Genomic DNA, 25,682 nt, shown 5'->3' on the forward strand with positions numbered 1-25,682 from the left:
CGAACCAAAGCTATTTTGTTCCCGTCTCTACTGGCATCTCCCCCACAAGGGAAAAGAATAACCAAAGCCATTTTAACAGTAGTGTGCGGAATTGTCAGCTGACACACAACAAAAAAACACGTCACGCTATGTTATCTGTGGTCACTTTCTTCAGGGTTAGTCCAGTAATTCAAGACTTTACATTCTTTTGTCTTTATTTGTTTATTTAATTAAACACGTAAAGGTTAATAAACAGACATAGTCCAGAGTTAGTAGGTTGGTATTATAACATTTATTAAAATAATGCCATGGGTTAATAGAAACAGCAAAGAACCAAAGAATTAAAATGCAAGCTATGTAAAATCCCAACTAAAACCCAAAAGTGTCTAATGTATTCATTCATTAGCTAACTAAAAAGCCCAAGAAAGACACGACACCCAATATAATAAAGTACTGCAAAACAATTGGCAATTTTCAGATATCAAAATTGTGGATTTTGCATTTTGTATCCTTTTCTCAATCAAGAAAAAAATTTTTTGAATGTTATATAACATACATATAAAACAAGATAGAAAAATACATTATAAACTTGTAACAATGGCTGTAAATACATTATCTTACATGTTTCTCATAGGCAATAGGTTGGTTATGGTACATACACAGCATGAAACTACTAAGATAATAAAGAATAGACAAAAATACATGTCTGCTGTACGGTAACATACAAGCGACACTCCCATCTACCCACGCTAAAAAATTACATAATACTGTCAAAAAAAGTCTTAAAAACTACATATTTTAATAAGAAATAAATTCAATAAAGAATGATAATACTGAGAACCAAGGCATTCAGAGATTTCAAAAGTCATGCTTTTTTTTTTCAGTTGATCCAAAATTGTGTCAACTAAGTTTTCAAAAGTTTGTTCAGAGCCAACATTACTCATAAATGTCACACATGTATTTCATACATTTACTTTCTTCCCCATAAAAGACCTTTGATAAACGTCTAAAATGTCCAGGTATAACACAGTTGAGATGAAACTGGATCAAATACTGGTATCGTTTTTAAACTACTACCACCTCAAGTGTTTGAGTGTCGCAAATTTATTCACCAACCAAACAAAATAAAAACCAAAATGGCACAGCATATATTGTAAATAAACCAAAACAACTGTATGTGTAACAGAAAGACAAAGCAGTGGCACATGGAACCAAAGCTAGCCGATACAAAGCAATGAATGTCTATTGCATAGTAAATAAACTGAAACCGGTTTCCAAGTGAGACCAGGTGATGGAGGTCACCACGAAGGTGCTGACTGAGCTTACTGCTGACCTTTGACTGGGAAGGTATGGAAGAGGGAACGAGTTGATGAGCTGGGGACCCACTGCCCTAGGTATTTGCCACGTCTGGTACTGAGCAGTTAATGACTACTCACTAAAAGTGTTTTTAGATAGAGAGGCTCTGTGCACAAATAGCTTCAACTACAAAAACTAACTGAATTCCATGACAAATTGGAAGCTTCAACTCACGTAGTTGAGTGTTTATATGCACAATGCTAGTTTTTCACATTCTTTTATAGTTAGAAAAAAAAAATGTGTGTGGGGTAGGGCAGCTTAGGTTGGTTATTAAGACCAGCAAAGATATGAACGACCCAAGTGATCTCGTGTGGTAGAAAGAAGTCTCATTACGTTTGGGTCATTTAAAAAACACTATTTTCCAGAATGAAAATCACAAAGATTCCTTTTTTTGAAAATGTTTGCTAAGTATACTATTAACTTCCAATTAATAAGATAGAATCCAACATACATCCCCTTCTCCGAATAAAACAAAGCTATAATTTTGTCTGTAAACTGATGTTCAAATCACACATAATTTTTATCTCAGAATCCTTTGGGCTAACATTAAATATTGCAATAACCGAAAGCAATCAATTATGATTTTAAAAGAATGATGTTTTAAAACTTACTTGTTAGACATTAGAAAAATTATCAAATTATTTCACAGTATCAGATTTGGCAAATTTGTATCAAGGTAACGTGGCAAAAATTATATAATTCAAACCATCAACTCATTTGTCTCCCCTCATATCTTCTTGCACATACTGGGCACTGAATAACATGTATGAACTTGTATTCCGAGGGAGGAGCTGATCTTATGAGACACTTGACTAAATGACCATGAAGAAAAATAAGGCACTTTCTTTTCTTTAGACTTATTCCAATACTTAAAAAATAAAAAAGAAAGACAAAAAGGCTCTTTTGGTCTTTTGTTTCTTGACAACCACCAGAAAAAATCATTTAATGAAATAAAGGGTTTCTTTGTTCTTTTTCTTTTTTTTTTTATAACACTTGAAAGTATAAAATGCTACATTTCCAAAAATATATATATTTTTTTCTGCACCAGCACCCTTGTATAGTAAAAGTATCTACTTTTGATCATTTGTTTCAATGCACTACACTTTTATCTACAATTTCATTACATGTATACAGCAAATAGGCAAGCATGGCTTTTACATCCTTAATGATTTTTTCTATACAGGGAGGTTTAAAAAAAATATTTGAACAGTTTGCCCAGTAATGTGACACATAATGCATGTACCTTGTTCTCGTATATTTTTTTTAAGAAGGTGTAAAATAAAGGTTCAGTAATTTTAACTCAGATATTTCTCTTTTTAAAAATAGTGTTGCAGTTTTGTTCTTTGCATTACTTTTCACAATTCCTTGTTAAGTTGTTCTCTCATGGCACACTTCTAATACTTCAAATTTTGGCAGGCAATATAAAAAAGGCTGCAACTTCTGCCCTCTGAGGGCACTGTAGAGACTAAACAGCGTATCAAATTTTGAATACTTTTTGAAATCACTTCACCAATGACATCCCTGACCAAAGGTTCATGCATGATGCATCACCACACAGTACATTCAGAGAGCTTAGACTCGCTATGAGAAGAAGAGATTCCTCCAAGTCTCTCACAGTAACTGCCTCTGTCACTGAGTAGTTAAGGGCCATCTGTCTCCCCTTCTGAAGTGAGGCCTTCTTACCGTTCGCTTAGGGTGGGACTTTAAAAGAGGACCAGTGCTGTGGGATGAATTGGGCCTTATTGCTTTACTACTATTCAGTGCAGTTTCTAGAACCACTTTCACCCAAACAGGAAAAAAAAAAAAAAAGGAAAAAACAAAAAAGAACCAAAAGCTGAGTTGGAGGACAACGATTTCTTTGTCTTTTGTTTGGTTAGATGGTAAGACGAACGGACAAGTGCCTCAGCTCGCTGCACTGACGACAGGCAAGCAAAGGCGATTACCAGTTAACTGATCAGCAGGCAGGCATGGTCAGGTCATCATTGGGTGAAGAGTTCAGAGGTCAGAAGGTCATAGGTTAGTTGCCGGTGGCGGCTGGGTGGTTAGAAACAAAAAACAAAACAAAAAAAAAAAAAAAGAAAAGAAAAGATAGAGAAGAGATTAGTTTCAGCTAGTGACGGCTTAATGACAACATGAAAAACTAATCACAACTAATAAAAAAAGCATGTTTAATTCTGACAAACTGATTGACACCATCTACAGAATACAATAAAAATCATGACAACTTCATATCATGATTTGAACAAATGAAGGAGAGCCCACTCCCACAAAAAAACAAAAACAAAAATAAAAAAAAATAAAAACCGGTTAACAGGAAAAAAATAGAAATAAAATGTAACTAACAACTAATAGTTAGTAGCAGTCAATGAAGGAAACCGGAAAACAACAACAATGAATAGGTTTGGTATACAGAATTTTGAAACAGTCAGTGCAGTTATCAGTATCTGACTGCTATTAAGCATTAGTATTCTCTCAGATGCAAGCATTAAAGCAACTATTAATGATGGATGTGATTATTAATAACTGATGATTAACAGAATTGAATCTAAAGGTATTTTAATTTCTGTGAACAATTTGGTTCAACATAAACTCTGGGCCAAACAAGGTTTCTTTTGTTCAATAAATGTTTATTGCTTTTTCAATTATTCTATGTACAAACAACATGGAATTCCTTGGCCTCATGATACAAAGCAACACTAAATTGTAGTCTAGCAGTGTAGGCAACATCATGGGAACCAGAAAAAGGCCAGGCCTTCTGCACTGGCCAACATTTTCCAGTTGAAAATACTATTTTACACATATAGAACACTTATAAAATGCACTTGCATGTAAACACTGTAAAATCCTGCCATTTAAAATTCTATACTCAAAAAGCTCTAAGTACATCAAAAAATAGAAGAAATTTCTAACTGATACCGATAAGGCAGTTTAAAACTACAAACAGCTTTCTTTATTCAATTTCAAAGCTAATTCTCTGCAAATACAATAAAATCTGACATTTCATATACATTCCTGCTTTATATATTTTAAAAGCCACCTGTAAATACTATTTTCTTTTGAAAAATAACAAACGGAACAAAAAATTTTAAAAAAATTACAGTAAAACATAAAGTAGTTCTCAAGTGGAAAAGTAATCGTTCCCCATGTCCTTAATCAATCTCTGTCCCATTTCGCGTCACCAAACTTGGTCCACTTAACAGTAGTATGATTTAAGACTCATTCAACAGCTTAATTATTGCTACTAAATTCTGAGGTTTGATAGAATTTTCTGTACTGTTGCCACTGTGACTAAGGCAGAGGAGATATGAAAATTATTCAGTGCAAAGGTAGATTCTGTGCCACTTCACAAATCAGACCCAGTAGGTGTAATGTTCACAGAGTTTACGTGAGCTATATAATGGACTGGTTTACCTTCATATAACAAAAATGCTTTTTATAGTCTATCATTTAGGATAGTTTATAAATACTACAAAAATACTGTATCTTGAGTGTGACCAAATCTTCCCTGAACTTCTTCAAAATAGTGAAATTTTATTTAAAATAAAAACGGCTATCCCAAAATCAAAGAAAATAAATATTTAACATGATGTAGTCATACCATTCCATAGGTACTCCAGAAAGAGAATCTTAAAGCATTTTTGCTTACTCAAAATTTTGATTAAAATTGTATTAAATTTCTTATACAAATTACGTAAATAATGGTTTTTGCAAAATCCTTATTCAGAAATATTCTGATTTTTTTTTTGCATATGGAATATACAAACAAAGCAAACTACCCTTTATGTATATACCAGTACACCTAAAATACATCCTCTGCCAAGTCCTGGCCTCCTACAGTACACACAGGTGTGTCAACCGTGTAAAATCACTTACGGTTCATTACAACTAAAAAGTCAGTTGGTCTTTTATAGGCTTCAAATTCAGTTTTTCAATATGTGTAGAGGTGGGTTTATTTTTAGTAAAAAACTAGATATTCATCAACCATGCAGTGTTCTAACTGTTCATATAGAATTACATGGTTATAGGTCCAAGGACTGAGTTTCCTTGCATTAAATGAACACTAATATTAATCTTCCCTTCAAAAGATTAAAAAATTAAAAAACCCTCAAAAATAGAGAAAACAGTAGTATCATAAAATAATTTAAGCGAAGGACTTCAGACATCTTCCTTAGACCCAGTGAGTGCATTCAGTGATAATAACAGCAGTATACAAACTATTCTGTTACTTAGAGGGAAAAATGGTAGCATTTCGGTTTGCTGACATTGCAATTTTTGAAAAAAAACAACAACAAAAAAACAGTGACAGGACTAATCAAAACACATATAACTGCAACAGAGCCATGCATGGAATGTGTTGTTGTTTCCTAATGCAGTCAAATCTTCCTAATATTTTCAGCCATCTCAAGGACTGGAGTATTAAATAGGCCAATAATTGTTGTGTTGAAACAAAATTATGAGAAATCTAAAAGGGGCATAAAGGTTAACAGAAGAAAAACTACTTTAAAATACTCTTTAGAATTCTTTTAGACATTAACAATGTGAAAAAAAGTTTCTATTTATTCATGGAATTATCGGGATTCTTTCAATCCAAGTGACTTTTTCTTCTAACAATGTCCTCCTTCACTAGGAGACTTGTTCTGATGCAAGAAGGGTAGCGACACACTTACAAGGAGTATCATCGCCACAGATAATCGTTGAGCTTAGGGGTCTATTTATTTTGTCCATTAAATAATCACTACAAGTAATGTATTAATTAAAAGTCTTCAAGGCTCTTGAATTATATATGATGCTAAATAAATATCATCAATATCTTTGTAAAAGTATTTCATTCTGATGTGGACAACAGCTGTGTCCAATATTTATCATCCATATTCAAGATAACTATGCAAAGCAGGCAGGTCTTTCATAAGTTCACAGAAGATATAGAATTGGGATGTGAAACCATCACTTTCCCCACTAACATTAGAGACTTTGATCAACCTATTAGTAGGTAATAAATGTGCCATAATAAAAGCTTGTAAAAAATGCTTTTCTACCTTGCTTCAGATTCCTATCTTGTGATGACAAACTCACAAAACAATTCAATGTCAATAAACCGAAAATATCACTCCTTAATAAACATGAATAATTTATAAAGGGGTCCAAGGGCATATATAGGACACAAATCACAAATGTTGAAAAGGAGAAAAATGAAGACTTATTTTCCAGTCACAGGTTAGTCATAAAAGATATTCAAACAGCTGGATTCATGTCACCACAGAAGTTTAAGAGATGGTTTACCTTTAGATAATATTTTAGCAGCAGACAATAACAAAAGAAAAAAAAAAGAAAAAAAAAATCAAAGGATCCATTTTGGAAGAAAATACAAAAGGGAAATGATTTTCTGATTTATAAAAAACTCCACTGCATCAGAGTTAAGTTCACAGTCCTGACTTTGTTGATTTTGGCTAAGTACTTGACATGTATGTCCTCACGTTTATACAGTGGCTCAAATATGTATGGAAACTAAATCTTCAATTTTCTCCAAAAGAATACAGGAGGCATTCCCTTACTTCTCTCATTAAAGCACCATCTGCTCAGTTCATTTTGCAAAACCAACCCAAAATTTCAGAACAATTAAAAGGTAAAATTTTCACAAAAATTATTACTGAAAAATAAGGCAAAAACAAAATTTATAGCTTCCCAAATGGACTAATTTATGTTTTAGTAGGAATAAATCATAGTACATACTAATAAGATGTAATAAGTTAAAATATGAAGGGAGAAAAAAAAAACCCCAACCCTTAAATCTGTCAATTATTATAAATTAATTCAGAAAAGGAAAAGAAATGGTGTGCAGGTAAGCAGTTATATATTTTTCCATCAGGTGTGGTGTTGCAAATTGTATGGACACCAAGCGCATTTCTTATAAACAAGAACTGCAGAACTAAACTAACCTCGGTCTGCGGTCACAATCCTTTGGTAAGGATGGACACGCATATCGTGCCTTCGAACTTTAGTAGCCACCGCACCTAGTTAAATTGCAATTACCAAGACAAAGTTAGAAAACATTCACAAGGGAAAAGAAAACAAACATTAACAGCAGGTTTATCAAAATGGATTTCAAATGTTAATTTACTACAAAAGTTTCGTTTTAAGAAACACATTAAGGCACAGTAGTTTTAAAATTAACCATAGTATGTTGCGTATATATGCATCTATTAATATTGCATTTAGTTCAAACATCTTGGCCTTAACCTATTTCATCCATTCATTTACAATCCCAAGTTACAGTATTTCATGAATGCTATTAGATCCAAACATATTCAAGCTTTACTAGTCACATATTCACTGAAGTGCCTTCTTGCAGCAGGACTACTTAAATAATACCACGTTTAATACTGACAATTGTTTCCTAAACCTTAAGAACACTTCCAGAGTTTATCACTTAAAAAGGTTTAAAAGCAACTCTTAAAGCCTACAGACTGTGGTTTTAAACTTTTGAGTCAATAAGTATGAACTGCAATGAATTAGGTGATTAGTAAAGCAAACAGTATAGTACACTTAGCAGTCAGTATACTACTACACACTCCTTTAAAATTACCGTTACTTTGTAAGATTACAGACTAAACCAAATTAATAACATACTTTTACTTTCTATCAGTGTGCAAAAAGTGCAAGTAAGTCACTGACTGCTAGGCTAAGCTTCCCTCCCACCCCACCCCCGAAGGCTGCTGAGACTAAGCATTTGTTAAATTCAGATCTGATGAGGGTTCAGTTAAGACCGTTCTTGAATTCTTAGCCTTTCGTTGGGAAAGCCATACCTAAAGATAAAAGGAAGGGAATTAAAAATTAGTCATCAATGACGATTTGATGCTAATACCACTCTCCTCACTACCACCAACACACATGTCTGCATCTGTTTTGAAGGGCACTGCTTATTTTCAAATGATGTGAGACTTGATATATAGCATGCATGTTATCTGTGTGCAAATTTACTATAGCTTAGCAATTTGAAATAATTGTCTTAATTCTTCAAGTGGTCAATCAATAGGTTTTACTGCTTAGATGGCAAAGCAAGAAATAAAATTGATCATAATGGATCTTTGTCATTTAGGTAGTACTCATTATTGTTCATCTTATGAATGCCAACTAGGCATCTGTATGTTTTGCTTTTAATTTGTCAGTGTAATATAATTAAGGATTATAACTAAAAATTTTCCAACACAACAAATAAACCACATTGCTTTGAAATGAGGAACAAATTTTGCAGTGCCTCTTGCTGATTCTAAGCAGTAAACTGGTCCATCAGCCATTTTTCACTTTAGATAAACTAATCTTATACAAGTATCATTTCACGAGGCAAAATCAGTGAGATCTTGCATTGAGAGTGCTGGAATAGCAGCTGGTGGCTAAGAGTGCCAGCCCTGCAGGAAGCAACAGTCGAACTCCTCGAACAGACGCTGTGCGTGCAGCAGGGAGGAGCTCTGGGGGAGGAGCAGGCATGGGGCCACAGGACAGAGCGTTAACAGAAAGGAAAAGGTAAACAGGTTATATGTTACATGTTATTTTTAAAATGCTTCAAGAAATATGCAACAGAAACAAGCTTCGCATAAACAGTTCTATGGTAGAATTCTGACCTGTAATACTTTATACAATGATTTAGAGATAACTGGGAAACAGGTACAATAAAATGTATTTGTTCATGAAACAATGGGCACCTGAGTGCATGCACACACACAGATAACATACAGAGCATTGTGGCTTTCTTTAATTGAACAATGAGTTTTCAAGTTTAAATCTCTGTGTCCAGGTTCATTAAAGGCTTTCAAATTTTGATAAATCAGTATTAATGCTGGAAAAAAAAAAACTTAAAAGATCAAAGTCCTAAGAGTCAACAGCATGCATGCAGCACCAAGGTCATGTACAATTCAAGGAAAAAAAGAATTCAAATTCTGTCTGGTAAAACAAAGGGGCAGCAAGCACGGAAGCAGCCTGTTCCACATTGACTGGTCGTGTTTTAACAGCTGCTGTACTCTAGTCCTTCCTCCAGCAAGTCAATGGGCTGAAATATCAGGCATGACTGGCATTTCAATCCACTCTATAAAAAAAAGGCATCGGTAATGTCTTTTTCAAGCACATGTTCATGTAAAACTGAGCGTTTATAGTATGACCTTAATTTTTGCCTCAAGTGTGATTCTAACTCAGCGACTTGGTACTTACTTAGCAATTCCGTACTGTGCTATCGAAATTAAGAATTTCTCTTATGTTTAATATTAACTAGGACTCCAAAAGAGAAAAACTGAAGAAACCCAAAGAATGAAGCTATTTACTGGTGTCCTTTCATATTTTAAGTGATCACAAATATTAGAAAACACATACACAATTACAGTTTAGAAAAATCTCTCTCACAATACTTTTCACATAGAGAATGAAAATTTAGCTGACAAATCTGTGCTACAAAAAGAATCTAACTTTGGGTGGCAAAGGGGATGGGAGAAGTAGGCCAATGGGTAGGATCTGAAACTCACGAGGACCTCACTGATGTCAAAAGTGAAAAGTATTTCCTGTTTAAAATATTCATAGCAAATATACCCATCCAAAGTGAATCTGAATTACCAAAAAGAATCTGAATAAATCTAAGGTGAAATTATTTACAAGGCAAGCCCTTATGGGGGGCTGAAATAAAACAAAACTTAGTCTTCAGTCTTTCCTAGTGGAAACTTGTCTTGCCTCTCTAAAACTGATACAATGTTTTCAAAGGCTGGCGCAGCAAAAGTTATGAGGAAAACTGTTAACCATACAGAGAAAACAACTTACCTAATACACCACTAGGTTCAATAGGATACTCAAGGATTGACGTAGCTGGCGCCAACGTGTAGGGGTATTCATAGGGTGTGTAGATTAAACCAGCTTCTGGCCCTGGAGGAACTATTGCAGCAGTTGGGTGAGGAGTTCCGTTTGGCATGACCGCGGTCTGTATTTGTCTGATCAAAGGCATTATGGTAGGGCCAGCTGGCGTAGGAGTACGCAGGGCAGCTGGTGGGAGAACAGGCGCAGGCCCAGTAATAATCCTTGGAGCAGCCTGGGCTGTTGCTGCAAGAGAAAAGGCAAGGGCTGCTACAGTAAGCAAAGAAAGTTAGAAGGAAGTGTAGAGACAGTGGTGTAAAATACAGAAAACGAGAGGGAAGTAGGAAAAAGAAAGGAAAAAGCAGGAAAGAAGAAAAATAAAAGGAAATCATTAGTACATGCGCTGATCACACGGAAATGCCAAAGCACACCAATCAAATGCAAACAGCTGCCCCTTTCCCAATGTGATTAAGAATGAATGTGCAAAAATTAAAAAGCCACTGTAAAAAACAAACAAACAAAAATGAACAAGACCATTAAAAAAGGTTATATTTAGTTCATATTTGATATATCTCTGTTTTTAAAATCTCTTGAGACTAAAGGTGCATGCAGAAGCACAAGAAAACACTTGCATGAAAAGATGTTAAAAAAATTTTTAATTGGAGTCCACAGAAATACAGCCTTTGGTGTATTTCTAAAGAGTAGCTTCAGTTTCAAATTGAAGAAATTTTTATTGTTATTAAGTCAAGTAACCACTAATTATATATAAATTTCCTGCACAGGTAGGAATAAACTTCATCATAGAAAAATAATACACTAAATGTCCCATTCCTAAATACATGACTATTAATGATATGCTCATTCTCACGAGTAAATGGAAGCCAAGCATTTGTAAAGTAGCCACTTCTAAACCCACCAGGTTGTCTACATTTTGGAAAATTGGCTAGAGCTTTAAAATTCAATTTCTTTAAAAAATTAATAATTTAAATATGAAACTATATTCATACAAATGTGTAAACCTTAGGCTGTCAAAATGTAAATTTCACATAATAATTTTAAATATAAAAAACAATCCTCTTTAGCTTATGAAAGCATGCACAAATATATATAAAGGAAAAAGCTGGACTTAAAATAGTATCTCCTACTGCTCTCTGTGAACTCACATATAAAATCAATAGAGAAAAAATACTGGAGGGAAAACATGCAAGCCGGGTGAAAGGACAGAATTCAACAGAAGGATCACTGCATTCAGATACATTCCAAATTAGCTTTAAAAAAAGATGATTTTTTTTTTTGCGTCCTTTTCATAAATGTAACATAATAAGCTAGAAGCCTTAGATCTGTAGTTAACAGAGTAAGAAATTTACTCAAGACTCTTGAATTTAGAAGTTGAAATTTCATCAAAAGAAAAGTTTATAAACCCAAAACTTACAGACATGCTGGCATAAAGTAAAATCAAGAGTGTGTTCTCAATTCGCGGAACAGTAAAAATAGGACTGTCAGCCTCCTATCAAGGGACAATTACTTCTACTCTCCCCTTTGTTTAACTGTTCATGTGTTGTGCTGCCCAAAGGAGAAAGGCTTGTGGACAAACAGCTGAGAGGGCTGTAGCCCTGGGCCTCAGTCTCATTCTTACGTGATTTAATGTTGGCGTCTCTGTAGGTGCCATTCAGAATCGCGAGCTCCATCAGCTGCATCTTCTTCAGGCTGTCTTCTCCCTCTGCCTACACATGGAAAACACAAGAACGCAGTGAGCACTTAGATGGGGCCCGCACACCACAACCGTTTCTATGCCGGAGCCTTAAAACAGATTGCATGTGACTACAGCCATGCGTTTCACTTAGGAAAAGACGAGGGAAGCTAAGGTCCTGACACACTGAATGAAGCCTATTCTCTCAATGAGCGTGTATTGGTACAGAGGATACTTAACTGCCATTAACTGTGTTTCTATTTAGAAAATGTTAATGTAAGTTATACTGATTTATCGATGTTCTCCTAAAAAGCTTTGCTTTCAAATGGAATGAATGAAATGTTAGATAAGATTAAATACAGTATCTTCTCTTTAGCATCTATCATTTTGTTGAAGATTCCAAAACTCAAATGTAGTCATTAAATGATAAAAAACAAAAGCTAAAACATAGATTTTAAGCATATACGATTTGATTATGGTATTCAGGTAAGAAAAGTTTCTGTTTAATTTTCAAAAAAGGGAAATTTAATGAAACCATAAGAATTTCTAAAATTTGTATATGTATTCTGCCAACATTCCTCTCCCCTAAGTTAACAAGTGTTATCAATTCTGAAGCAGATCTATCTTTAGGGTCACCATTTCATGTATTGTCCAAACCACGAAAAATTTAAAAGCAAACAGGATCCTAACTAGCTAACTCTGCTATGACGACAGGCAGAACCAGGGCTGTCTCTGATTATCAGAATGTAACGCCATCCTGTTGACCTTGGAGTCACCCCATTCTTTCCAGTCGTCACCCTTGGTCTAGTCATTATTGGGGTATTATCAAAACTACTACAAACTTATCTTAATGGTGTCTGTTTTCCAATCAATTGACATATATACATGGCCAGATTAATTGCCCCAAATGCAATTTTCCTCTTGAGGCTTCTTAATCTCATGTCTCAAAACCCTTCGTGGTTTCTTGCTATCTAAAAGTATAAACCATTTAAGCTACCTATGATCTGGCCCCAAACTCCCTTCTCAACTTAAACCAATTAATCTTCTAGTTTTTACTTGTATGCTGTCCCAAATCAAACCAATTCACTCGCCGTTACTCATCTCTGCGCATACTCCCATACCATCCATCTTGAATGATTCTCTGTACTCCACTCCACAGAGCCACTTTCCAAATCCCACCTAATCCCCCCCAACTTTCACTTAAATACCACTTTTTCTTTTTCTTTTTTTTTAAATACCACTTTTTCGAAGGGCCACGCCCAAGTTATATTGTCTCTGCCTTGAATCACAGGGTGTTTGTTGTCTATCACCACCGCCAAAATAAGCTCCTAGGGAAAAGACTATTTCTTACTTATCACTGCCTATGTCTCTTTTCTCCCCCACCTCCAAGTTATTTACTAGAACTCATTTTTTAAATGATTGGTATGAGAAGTCTTGAACTTTATTTCAAACCTCAAATGTCTAAATTCTACAGGATGAACTTTAACCAGCCACAGTACAAGAAGGCAGAAGACAAAAGTCCACCCGCCAAGGTTCATCCCTGAAGATGGTGGTACAAAGGAACTATGAGCTGCTCGTATGTTTTATTCATTAGCTAATCCTCAGAATTTAGTATTTAAAGAGAAAGTAACCCAATTATACATGATTATGATATAAGTTTGGTCCCTCCTAATTCAAGAAAGGAGCAGAACCGATAACAAGCTTCTCAGTCTCCTTTTCTATTACAGTTGTAAATGATACCAAAACTGCCTTGGCACTGTAGCAGAAAATGGGGTACGATAATTGTAGCACAGAGAACTGCTAAATGAATTTTTAATAAAACATAAAACACAAAAAAATTAAGGAAAAGGATGAGTGAAAACATCATGAAGACCATGATTGATGTGCCACGGCCAACTTTTCAAAAGCCTACTTTGCAGTAGGAGAACATGAAGAGGATATTTGCATGTTTCTGGAATCACTATGCCTTGATCCCTATGAATCTGTACAAAGATGAATGAAAAAAAATGCAGTAATAGGATTTCCTTGAAAGACCAGCAATTAATTATTACAGATAAAAATAAGTAAGCACTATTACTGGAAGGGAAGACTTAACTGGAAATCCATTATGATAAAACTCCTTAAACTTGTTCACTGGAAACTAATAATACTAAATATTAAAACATAGCAAATCATTTCCAATTTAAATATACACATACACACATAATGGAGTACCAAAAGAGGTACTTCCTCAGCAAGAGGAAGAAATGAAGATGGAAGAAGTGATATGACATAATGCAGGGGTGTCCAAAATGCGGCCCGCGGGCCAGCTGCGGCTCACAACCCACTTTTAATTGGCCCGCAGCAAATTCCAAAAGTATATTTAGTTTACTTAAATAAACCAGGTGAGGCAATACGTACTTCACCTCGAGTGAGTGGCCTGGCTGTTTGTGTATTTTACCGCATATGGCCCTTGGTGGAAAATGTTGAAAAAAGTTTGGACAGCCCTGACGTAATGCCTCATCCAGAGCCCTGTACAGAGAAGAATGTGGAATATATGTTTTCATGGAATTGCTACAGTCATTAGCTAGATGCAGTGTCAAACATGGGAGAAAGCCAAAGAGAAGACGATGGGAGAAACACAAGTGTGCACACTGGGGGATGTGCATGTAGGTGTGAGGCTTCTGCAGGGTGCAGGAGACTGAGAAACAGATGTAGTGACATCAGCAGAGAGCCCTCAAGATCAAGAGGAGAATGAAACCCAGAGCAGCACAGCTTTTGCTGGGGATGTCAGGGGGACATGCCATAATGACTTCGCTAGAGGCCACTGAGACTGACAAGTTATGAATTACGGTGTGGACACTGGACTGGAGCACGTTATGTAGCCACACCAACACCGAGCAGAGCACAGGATCCAGCCAGCAAAGCTGGAACCTGAGCCTGGTGGTCTCTCTGGAATGAGCATTCCTTGGGGCTCCTCGCCACTCCAGCCTGTGTGCTCACTTGGGAGATGCCAGAGCTCATTACAGAATTCCTTCCACACACAAGTGGGTATTTCAGCCTTCTTGACCTGGTTTTGTCAATGAAACTTGACAGCACATACCTGCCTCAACACCGTGGAAGGTGGATGCTACCTCTTTTTCAAATAGGATTTCAGACAAGAAACTTGCCAGTTTCTTAGTATCACCACTAAGTTTTTTTCTATAGCCAGGTTTCAGGCCAGGAGTTTATGTGACCTCTCCTCTCAAAGTTAAGAAGCTGATTAAATGTGGCATCCTGAAATCATACAGCTCAACTCTAGACATTCCAAGAGGTATTTTGCAGAACTCGCTCAGAGTCAAGCACCTGCACACAGACGGAGCGCTGGCTTTTTCATTTATAACAAAGAAAGCTGTTCTGAAGCAACCAAATCTAAGGTCATAAAATGCTACCTTACAACACTGAACGTAAGTGGTCACCTAGACCTCACAACTCCTCATTTTTAAGTATCTTCTCTATATTTAAGAAATCAAGGTATAATTTACATGTGGTGAAATTCTGAGGTCCTTAGTGCCACATTCAATCAGTTCCGATGAATGCATAGCAGACACCACTCAGAAAGTTCCTTGGTTCCACCTCCCAGCCGAGCCCCCACCAAGACCCGACCTCCATCACCTCAGCTTAGTCTTGCCTATTCTGGAATTTCAGACAATGGAATCGCATAGTATATACATGTCTTTCGTGCCCAGCTTCCTTCCCTCAGCATATTTATGAACCGCCTCCATCGTGCTGCACATATGTAGTTCATTTGTTTTCACAGCTGAGTAGTATTTTATTTATCCATTCTTCTGCTACGGACATTTGGGTATTTCTAGTTTTGGGATTATTGTGAATAAAGCTACTACGAAAATGTTTGTTCAAGGCTTTTGTTGTGAACCTAAGTTTTCTTTTCTTTGGGATAAATACCTAAGAGTGAAAATTTGCTGCGTCATAGGGTAGATAAATATTTTTCTTATGTTTTGGAAAATATTATGTAAGGATTATTAAATATTAGGAACATTTTTACCTTTGAAACATAAAAGTTTACAAATCTAACAAACACTTGCTAACCCTCTACAGGCTTACTGCCCTTCTGAGAACTAGATATGAGGCCTTTATCACAAGCACTTTACGCTCCTAACACATCTATGGCACTGGTACCATATTACCTCTGAGGCTCAGACAGGTTAGGTGACTTTTGCAATATTATCAAAGGTCATACTGCAAAATGGCTTCCAACCCGGAGTACCTCATCCGAAGTCCTTGTTACACCTCCCCAATGCTGTGGTGATGTTAAGTAGAAATACCTTTTGCATTCAAAGACCTCTTGTAAGGGCGGCCGGATGGCTCAGTTGGTTAGAGCGCAAGCTCTCAACCGCAATGTTGCCGGTTCAATTCCTGCATGGGATGGTGGGCTGTGCCCCCTGCAACTAAGATTGAAAACGGTGACTAAACTAGGAGCTGAGCTGCGCCCTCCACAACTAGATTGAAGGACAATGACTTGGAGCTGATGGGTCCTGGAGAAACACACTGTTCCCCAATATTCCCCAATAAAAATACATAAAGAAAAAAGACCTCTCATAAGAAACGAAGAAAATCATGTTTATTTGGTACTTTAAAAAGTACACATTTTAAAAAACCCACAACAGTGTAATTCGTAATAGAGAGCTTAAAAAATGTACGAATATTTCCACATCATTAAAAATGTGTCAACTAATAATTTGAACCACTGCCTGTAAGTAAAGTCCAAACTATCTAGCTTAGCATTCACTCACTGACAACTTCTACAAGCAGTCCTATTTACAATGTTTTCACTAGTGACAATCATTTGTCCACTGTCCCCTACACATGCGTTCCTGTGCTTTTCTGCCTCCGAGTCAGACCCAATCCTGAGCAGTTTGTACCCTCCTCTCTTAATGGCCCAAGTCACTGCCCTCTCAGAGTACAGTCTTTTCTAACCATTCCCACACGTTATGTGTCATTTCCCTAAATCTATGCTGCTCCTTTAAGGGGGGTCAATCATATACAGCCACCTGTTATCTCATCTTTTCTATTTTTGCATGCTATTTTTAGGAAATTTCTCATGACTAATATCCATAAATTAATCAATATCCAGTCTTCTTTATAGCTCCCAACGCCTTGCAAAACTCAACTTGTTCAATACATTAAATATTTTTCTATAAATATGAAATATAAAAGGTCTTCCAAAAATAAAAGAAAAAGTACATGCCTAATTCACTTCTAGAACAGGGCTGAACAAGAAATTAGTAGAGAAGAGAAAAGGAAAGCGTGACCAACATTTATAAAGAATTTTAATACCAATCATCGCCTGCATCTGCGGGCTAAAGAAAAGTCTGGCAAAGAACTTCACTGACTTGAATTTAACCAGAGGGCCTTACACAGGGGAGTGACGACAAAATTTGTCTTTAAAGGCTCATTCTGCTACTTTGTAAATGGACTGTTGGGTCGAATGAAAAGACCAGCAATGAGCTTTAGTTCAGTCCAGGAGACAACAGAAGATGAATTGGACATGGGTGCAGGTAATAACAGAGATGGAAAAAGTAAAAGAGCTTGACAGGACTGAATGACCTGTTGGATGTATGGGGTGAGGGAAAAGGAGACATTCAAGAGTGATATTTAGGCTTTTAGATTCAGCAATAAAAGTATATCGTGGCTCCATTTAATGCGAAGAGAAAGGCTGAGTGATGTGGCACCAAACACTAAGCCTGCAATGCCCGCTTTAAACACCCAAGCGGAGATGTCCTGGATAGAGTGGACTGTGCACCTAGGGGCTACTTACCCCACCTTATCCTAGAAAGCTGGTAGAAAAGTTAGCCTCCCACAACATTTTCAGAATATTTTTCTCAACATGACTATGTCATTAAATTCCAAACTGACCCGCCTCATACTTTCAAATGCTGGGTCTAGTCATATTTCAAATGCTCTACTTAGTAGCATTTCTTCTTTGCCAGCTGGTTCTGCTAGGCTCTCACGGGGAGGGGCACTAGAGGAGCCCTGAGAGCTGGCTGAGGGGGGAAGGGACGCTCCTTCCTGTGACCTGTTCTCAGCTATGCACCTGGCCAGAGGCACTAGTTTCCAGGCTCCCCATGTCCTCCCAGCACTTCCGGAAGCAGCGTCACTGTGCTCCCACACCTGCCCAGGAGCTACTGCAGCGGCGGGCCAGTATATCTGAGCTACTAAGAGGCCAGCCACTCCTCTGAGCCACTGAGGTTCCAGTGTGGACCTTCCAGTATGGAGATACACCAGTGTCAGAGGTCTCAGGTGCACCTCTGCATAGAACTTTAAGTGTCTAATATCTAATAACGGTACGGCTCTTTCGCTTTTATTTACCAGGCCTGGAGTAAGAGCTGCTTCCTACAGTTTCTAAATCTGTATCACACCCTGTCTCCTTCGTCCTTTTTGAGTTCTTAATACCTGTTGAACCACTTCCTCTATTAGTTCCCTCCGTTGAAATGCAGTAAATCCTTCCTTAATGGCAGTGGTAGGCTCTGCGACTATAAGCAAAATGGTGTAACGAAGCCAATGTCACCACAGGCTAAGTGATGTAAACAAGAGTTCAGTTCTTAGGGCAGCTCATCAAGGCTGTAAGAAACGACGCTATTCGAGGACTTGCTGTACCTAGTGTGCTTTGTGTTGTCCTGATACAGAAGTGGCTCCCCATTATTACTTCACGGAATCTGAATTTCCCAGATGTGGCATTTATGGCCCTACCAACTTCCTCTTCGCTTACTTCACCAGTCTTATTTTATGTCAAAAATCTATGTGGATTCTATTATAATCTGCTAACTATTTCTTTAGGTTAAAGGTTCCTTGATTCCACATTCCTTGTTTTCCCCAGTCTGCACTGTTCAGTTAGCAGCTAGCTAATCAGCACCTACTGTGATGTGGATACTGTGTTAAGTCCAACAGAAAAAGAGCGACGTTCCCAAATGCTCTTTGGAGCATTAGAGAAATTCACAGAATCCTTACAGAAGCCCATCATGGACAGGCATACCTCGGGGATACTGCAAGTTTGGTTGCAGACCACCATGGTGAAGTGGGTTACACGAACATGTTTTGGTTTCTCAGTGCATATAAAAGTTATGTGTATATTATTCTACACTCTATTAAGTGTGCAACAGCATTATATCTAAAAAAAGTACACACTATAATGAAAAATACTTTATTGCTACAAAGTGCTAACCATTATCTGAGCTTCAGTGAGTCATAATCTTTTTGGTGGTGAAGTGTCCTACCCTCCATGTTGATGGCGACTGACTGATCAGGGTGGTGAATGTTGAAGGCTGAGGCACCATGGCCACTTCTTAAAATAAAACAAGGAAGTTTGCCGCACTGATTGACTGACTCTTCCCTTCACGAACGATTTTTCTACAGCATGTGATGCTATTTGACAGCACTTTACGCACAGTAGAGCCTCTTTCAAAATTGGGAATCCATCCTCTTAAACCCTGCCGCTGCGCTGTCAACTAAGTTGATGTAATATTCTAAATCCTTTGTTTTCACTTCAAAAATCTTCACCAGAAGCAGATTCCATGTTCTTTGCACATCCATAAAATGCAACTTCTCATTTGTTAAAGTTTTATCATGAGCTTGCAGCAATTCAGTCACATCCGCAGGCTCCACTTCTAATTCTAGTTCTCTTGCTGTTTCCATCCCATCTGCAGTGACTTCCTCCACTGAAGTCGCAAACCCTCAAAGTCATCTGTGAGGGTTGGAATCAACTTGTTCCAAACTCCTGTTAATGTTGGTATTTTGTCCTCTTCCCACGAAGGACTAATGTTCTTAATGGCATCCTTTCCAAAGGTTTTCAATTTACTTTCCCCAGCCATTAGAGAAATCACTATCTATGGCAGCTACAGCCTATGAAATGTATTTCTTAAATAATAAGACTTGGAAGTTAAAATTACTCCTTAATCCATGGGCCACTATTGAATGGGTGTTGTGTTAGGAGGCATGAAAAAAACATTCATCTCTTTGTACATCAACAAAGCTCTCAGACGATCAGGTGCATTATCAATGAGTAACAATATTTTGAAAATAATCATTTTTTGCTGAAAAGTATGTCACAACAGTGGGCTTAAAATATACAGTAAACCATGCTGACATCCAGAATTTGTTGTTCTATTTATAGAGGATGAGGAGAGTAGATTTAACATAAAGTTTTCCAGAATTTTTAGAATGGTAAATGAGCACTGGCTTCCACCTAAAGTCAACAGCTGCATTAGCCACTAACAAGAGAGTCAGCCAGTCCTCTGAAGCTTTGAAGCCAGGCATTGACTTCTCTCTAGCTGTGAAAGTCCTAGATGACATCTTCTTCCAATAGAAGGCTTTTTAATCTACACTGAAAATGTGTTGTTTAGAGTTATCTTCTGGATAACTTGCCGCTTCACCTTGCACATTTATTTTATGGAGACAGCTTCTTTCGTTAAACCCAGCCTCTGCCAGCTGCAAACTTTTCTTCTGCAGCTTCCTCACCTCAACCGTCACAGAACTGAAGAGAGTTGGGGCCTTGCTCAGGATTCGCCTTTGGCTTAAGGGAATGTTGTGGCGGCTTTGATCTTCTATCCAGACAGATGAAACTTCCCTCATACCATATTTCCCCCAAAATAAGACCTAGCCAGATAATCAGCGCTAATGCATCTTTTGGAGCAAAATTAATGTAAGATAAAATTTAATATAAAACCCATCTTATATTAATTTTTGCTCCAAAATTTGCATTAAAGCTGATTGTCCGGCTAGGTCTTATTATTATTACTGAAACACGGTATCAGTAATAAAGCTGTTTCACTTTCTTAACATTCGTGTGTTCACTGGAGTAGCATTTTTAATTTCCCTCAAGAAATTTCCTTTGCATTCACAACTTGGCTAACTGCTTAACTGTTTGGTGCAAGAGGCCCAGCTTTTGGCCTAGCTCGGCTTTCAACATGCCTTCTTCTTAAATTAAGCTGAATCATTTCTAGCTTTTGGGTTAAAGTGAGAGACATGCGACTCTTCCCTTCACTTAGAGGTCCCTGTAGGGTCAATTGGCCTGATTTCAATATTGTTTTTTCTCAGGGAACAGGGTAGGTAGGCTGAGGAGTGAGAGAGCGACGGGGGACCAACTGGTCAGTGGAGCAGTCAGAACACATAAAACACTTATTAAGTTCGCCGTCTTACCTGGGTGCGGTTCATGGTGCCCCAAAACAATTACAACAGGAAATTCAAAGATCACTGATATCACAACAAATATAATAATAATGAAAACGTTTGAAATATTGCGAGAAATACCAAATGTGACAGAAAGACACGAAGTGAGCAAATGCTGTTGGAAAATGGAGCCCCCAGTCTTGTTTGACACAGGGTTGCCACAAACCTTCAATTTGTGAGCAATGGAGTAGACGTGATGTGCAAGAAAGCTTAGTGTAACAGAACAAAGTATGCCTATACTGAAGGGATGCATCAGAACTGCTGTGTTTAGGGGGAGAGGCAAACACAAATGAGCAGCATTCCTTCACCTAGAAGATCTGGCCTGCTTATCTTGGAGGGCAAGCCCTTAGTTCAAATATATGTAAAGATGACTGCGATGTTTCATTGAAAAATGTGTGGGTCAAAATGTGAGACACAATAAGGGGAAAAAATCTTTTTCTATTTCCCATTACATTATTCATCACGCTCCCATTTTATCATAACGTAGATGGTTCCAGACTTACAATGGTTCTACTTAAGATTTTGATTTATAGTGGTGAGAAAGTGATTCGCATTCAGTAGAAACTGTACTTCAAATTTTGAATGTGGCTCTTTTCCTGGGCTAGCGATATGCAGCACAATCCTGTGTTGTGGGGCGAGATGGCGGCCACGAGCCACTGGTCACAGTTCGTCATGCGATCACAAGAGAAAACTAGCAATACATTACAGTCTGCTGTGTTGCCAGAGTCTTTTCGATAGTGTGTTTCCGCATTCCATCATGTGTACAAAATGCCCATCTGTGTCGCCTGCTTCTGGTGAGAAGAGGAGGAAGGTAATTCCTCCTGAGAAAAAACTCAGGAGAGTTGCCCAACTGTGGGCTAATGATAAATGTTCTGAGCACGCTGAAGGTAGTCTAGGCTAAGCTGTTTGGTAGGTTAGATGTATTAAATGCATTTTCGACTTATGGTGGTGGGTTTATTAGGATATAACCACATCATATGTCGAGAAGCATCTGTACCTGGTATAGCAGCAACAACTTACCATAGGGAAAGTAAGATAGGGGAGGGAGAAAGCAGGAGGCACTTACACCAGAGCTTAAAAGACTCAAACATTCACACACACACTCACACACATCCAATGTTATAATAACTACATTAACTATTAATCTACATAAAACTATCAAATACTTTCACTTTAAGATATATGTTCTTTTTTCAGCAAAGGATATAAACAGATCCATCTAAAAGTAGTAATGATCTCAGAAAGAAAAGGCCGTGTCTCATACTAAGCATTTATTTCTTCCTATGCAAAGTATAGTATGATACAATTTGAGATTTTATTCTTTACAGTAAACTTAATAAGAATGACAAACTTTTGAAAGATTTCTGTGATCTATACTTCGGGTGACATACCAGTATTAGAGCCACATCATTATTTTATGGCAGAAAAAGAGACCTCTAAAGTTGATTGTATTTTAGATAGACATTATCAGACTACATGGTTGGGGCAACAGAAGAGAAGACATTAAAATACATATTGCAAGCTTAAGCGAGCCTTATTCTATAGTAATAGATGACAAGTAGGAACCTGAACCTGAAAAAATAATGATCTGAAAATCTGTTAGTTAGGAGAGGTATATGGAAGGAGGAGGCAAAAAATTTAAAAAAGCACACCTGCAGTGGTAGAGGGGGTAGGCGGAAGGGTAGACACTTGTAGGATCTCATAATGAAAGCCTGACCCAAAATTCTGAAAGGACACATAAAACATATATATTTAGAATAAGCACTGACTCTACAGAAAGGAAAATAAGTTTATTTATGTTTACAAAATACTGACGATGTACTAAAGACCAATCACTTGCCCAGGGATAGAAAGCATTAGATGTGTTCCCTGACTTTACGATTTATAGTCTAGTCTGGGGAGAGACAGAAAGCTAGAGCACATTCAATAAAGTGTAATAGATACGATGACAAAAGTGTACACAGAGTGTATTGAAGGACCAAAAAAAAAAAAAAAAAGCACGGGAAAGGATAACAAATCGCTTTAAGGATCTGGTAACTAGAAAGCAACCACGAGTACATATGCAAACAAAACTCACCCCTGAGTGCCTGTGATAACACTGTTAATTCATCCCATCTGGTCTTAAAAGAACACGACTGTATAATGTCCATCTTCTACCAGGACTCTAAAGTAATTCACTTTTCACTAGGAGGTGTTCATGAGATTCCTGAGCCATCAAGCACAATCTAATGACCTCAAAGGAGAGCAGAGGCATAGAGCCAACTGGTCCTCAGAGCAATGCGAAGTCACTATGCTAGCTGCACTTATACTCAAACTATTTTTGGATGTGTCATTATGGTGACAACTGAGGCCATTAAATGTGGTTAATTCCCACCTTAATCTTTTTTCTTTGTTGTTTCAGAAGATATCCAAAGGCCTATCTTCATTGTCAACAGCTAACTAAAACTCTGAACCTCAAATTAAGGCCGAGGGAGAATGAAGAAGGGAAGGAAAAAGGCTGGTAATTTCTTCAAATGCCGGGGATACCCTGCAAAACTTGGGGTCATTAAGGGAGTCACTTGCCTCAACAGATTTCTTTCCATATATGCAAAACGAATCTATTCTGAAAAGGGTACCAGTGACACCCCCCCCAAGGGGGGAGGGAACAGTGACACAACCTTAGGCCACCAAGGACAGCGTCAGAACTCCAGCAGGACGCACCCAGGGACTAAAAGTAGAAAATACTCTAGAACGACTTGGACTCGCAAACAAATCGACTGAGGTATTTTCTTTCCAAATCTAGGTGCTTTTACATCACTTTAAAATTGCGTTTTAAAATTTACCCATAATCTACTATTCTAGGGAAGCTTAACACTTTTTTTTTAATTAATTTTATTGGGGTGACAATTGTTAGTAAATTTACATAGATTTCAGGTGTACAATTCTGTATTACATCGTCTATAAATCCCATTGTGTGTTCACCACCCAGAGTCAGTTCTCCTTCCATCACCATATATTTGATCCCCTTTACCCTCATCACCCACCCCCCACCCCGTTACCCTCTGGTAACCACTAAATTATTGTCTGTGTCTATGAGTTTTTGTTTCTCATTTGTTTGTCTTGTTCTTTTTGGTTTAAATACCACATATCAGTGAAATCATAGGGTTCTCTGCTTTTTCTGTCTGACTTATTTCACTTAGCATTATTCTCTCGAGATCCATCCATGTTGTCACAAATGCTCCTATATTAACATTTTTATTCCCATCTATACTTTGTTATTTATGAATGGGATTTTTCCTTTAACAGTTGTTATGTAATTTTAAATCTTACTGTTTTTATGAAATATTCTATAAAAATTTTTCAATTATAGTCCTTGAAATTTTAAAAAACTGACTATACTCTTATATAAATGTTTACTTAAACATTATTTCTAGAACAGGTTTTAATTAACAAACAATGTCTGCACTCCAGGAAATCAGTTTGTGACTGTGGGTAGATGGGGAGACAGGGGGAGTGGGCGTGGACACAGAAACACAAACAATTAAGACAAATTGATAAGGAATTTCCAGGAACGTAATGGAAGAATATCAAACTAACTTTGGGCTGGTGATGAATAGGGCAGGGGAGGCTATGAGATATCAATCCATAGTAACATACAATTTGTGACCCAAAGGATGAGTAAGAGTTAAAGAGGGAAGAAAGAGTAAAGGTGGTTCTGAGAAAAAGGACAAAACATACTCAAATATCTAGAATCAAGAGTGTGAGATCAATAATGCGGCTGGTAAGATGAAAGTAGTCTGCAAGTCACGTTCAAGCAAGTGGGTGTACTCCTGGGAGTAACTACAAGTCACTCAGTTTTAACCTAAGGAGAATCATGATGTGATTTTTATTTTAGAAGCAGCACGTTAGCTCCAGGGTGGAGAATACAGTAGCCCCCCTTCTCTGCTCGGAAGACTCCCAGTGGATGACTGAAACCACGGACACTACTAAGGCCTACATATACTACTCAGATGTTTTTTCCTACATATAACCTAACATTTAATTAAATATAACATTTAATTTATAAATTAGGCACAGTAAAAGACTAATGACAACTTAAAATAGAACAATTATAACAACATACTGTAATAAAAGTTATGTTAATGTGCTGTCTCTCTCAAAAATCTTATTGTACTGTACTCACCTTTTCACTTAAAAAAAGCAGCACTTTCCAGCTTCTTTGGCATATGTGAATTGCCAGCATCACTGCTCTTGCACTCTCTGGGGTCACACTTCAGTAAAATAAGGGTGACCTGAACACAAGCACTGTGATACTGCGACCATCAAATCTGGTAACGGAAATGGCAACTAAATGACTAACGGGCAGGTAGTGTATACAGCATGGAGATACTGGACAAAGAGATAATTCATGTACCGGGCAGGATGGAGTGGCCAGCACAAGGCTCCATCATGATACTCAGGACACTGTGCAATTTAAAACTTACAAACTGTTTATTTCTGGAACTTTCCATTTAACATTTTCAGACCATGGTTGACTGAAACAGCAAAAAGCGAAACCGCGGATGGGGGGGGGGGGGCTACTGTATTCAAAACGGCAAGACTTTAAGAGGCAACATATAATGATATCCTGAATTGCCATGATTAC

The 25,682-nt window shown here is 37.4% G+C and overlaps 1 protein-coding gene across 7 annotated transcripts in view; it reads right to left on the bottom strand.

The window, feature by feature from the left end:
* Positions 1-207: 207 nt before the first annotated feature.
* The window catches only part of QKI (QKI, KH domain containing RNA binding), a 144,544-nt gene continuing 119,069 nt past the window's right edge, over positions 208-25,682 (bottom strand). The window contains exons 5-8 of one of the 7 annotated variants that reach the window (XM_081030515.1): positions 11,801-11,888; positions 10,135-10,434; positions 7,272-7,346; positions 208-3,369 (exon numbers count right to left, since the gene is read on the bottom strand). In XM_081030515.1, the coding sequence (XP_080886641.1) occupies positions 3,353-3,369; positions 7,272-7,346; positions 10,135-10,434; positions 11,801-11,888 (480 nt within the window). In that variant the 3' untranslated portion in view covers positions 208-3,352. Of the gene's footprint in view, positions 3,370-3,941; positions 9,416-10,134; positions 10,435-11,800; positions 11,889-25,682 lie in introns of those variants that run through there. The other 6 variants (XM_081030516.1, XM_081030514.1, XR_013992095.1 and 3 more) reach the window with 6 other exon arrangements.

The sequence above is a fragment of the Rhinolophus hipposideros genome (genome assembly GCF_964194185.1).
Source record: "Rhinolophus hipposideros genome assembly, chromosome: 3".
In the NCBI taxonomy this organism is placed as follows: domain Eukaryota; kingdom Metazoa; phylum Chordata; class Mammalia; order Chiroptera; family Rhinolophidae; genus Rhinolophus; species Rhinolophus hipposideros.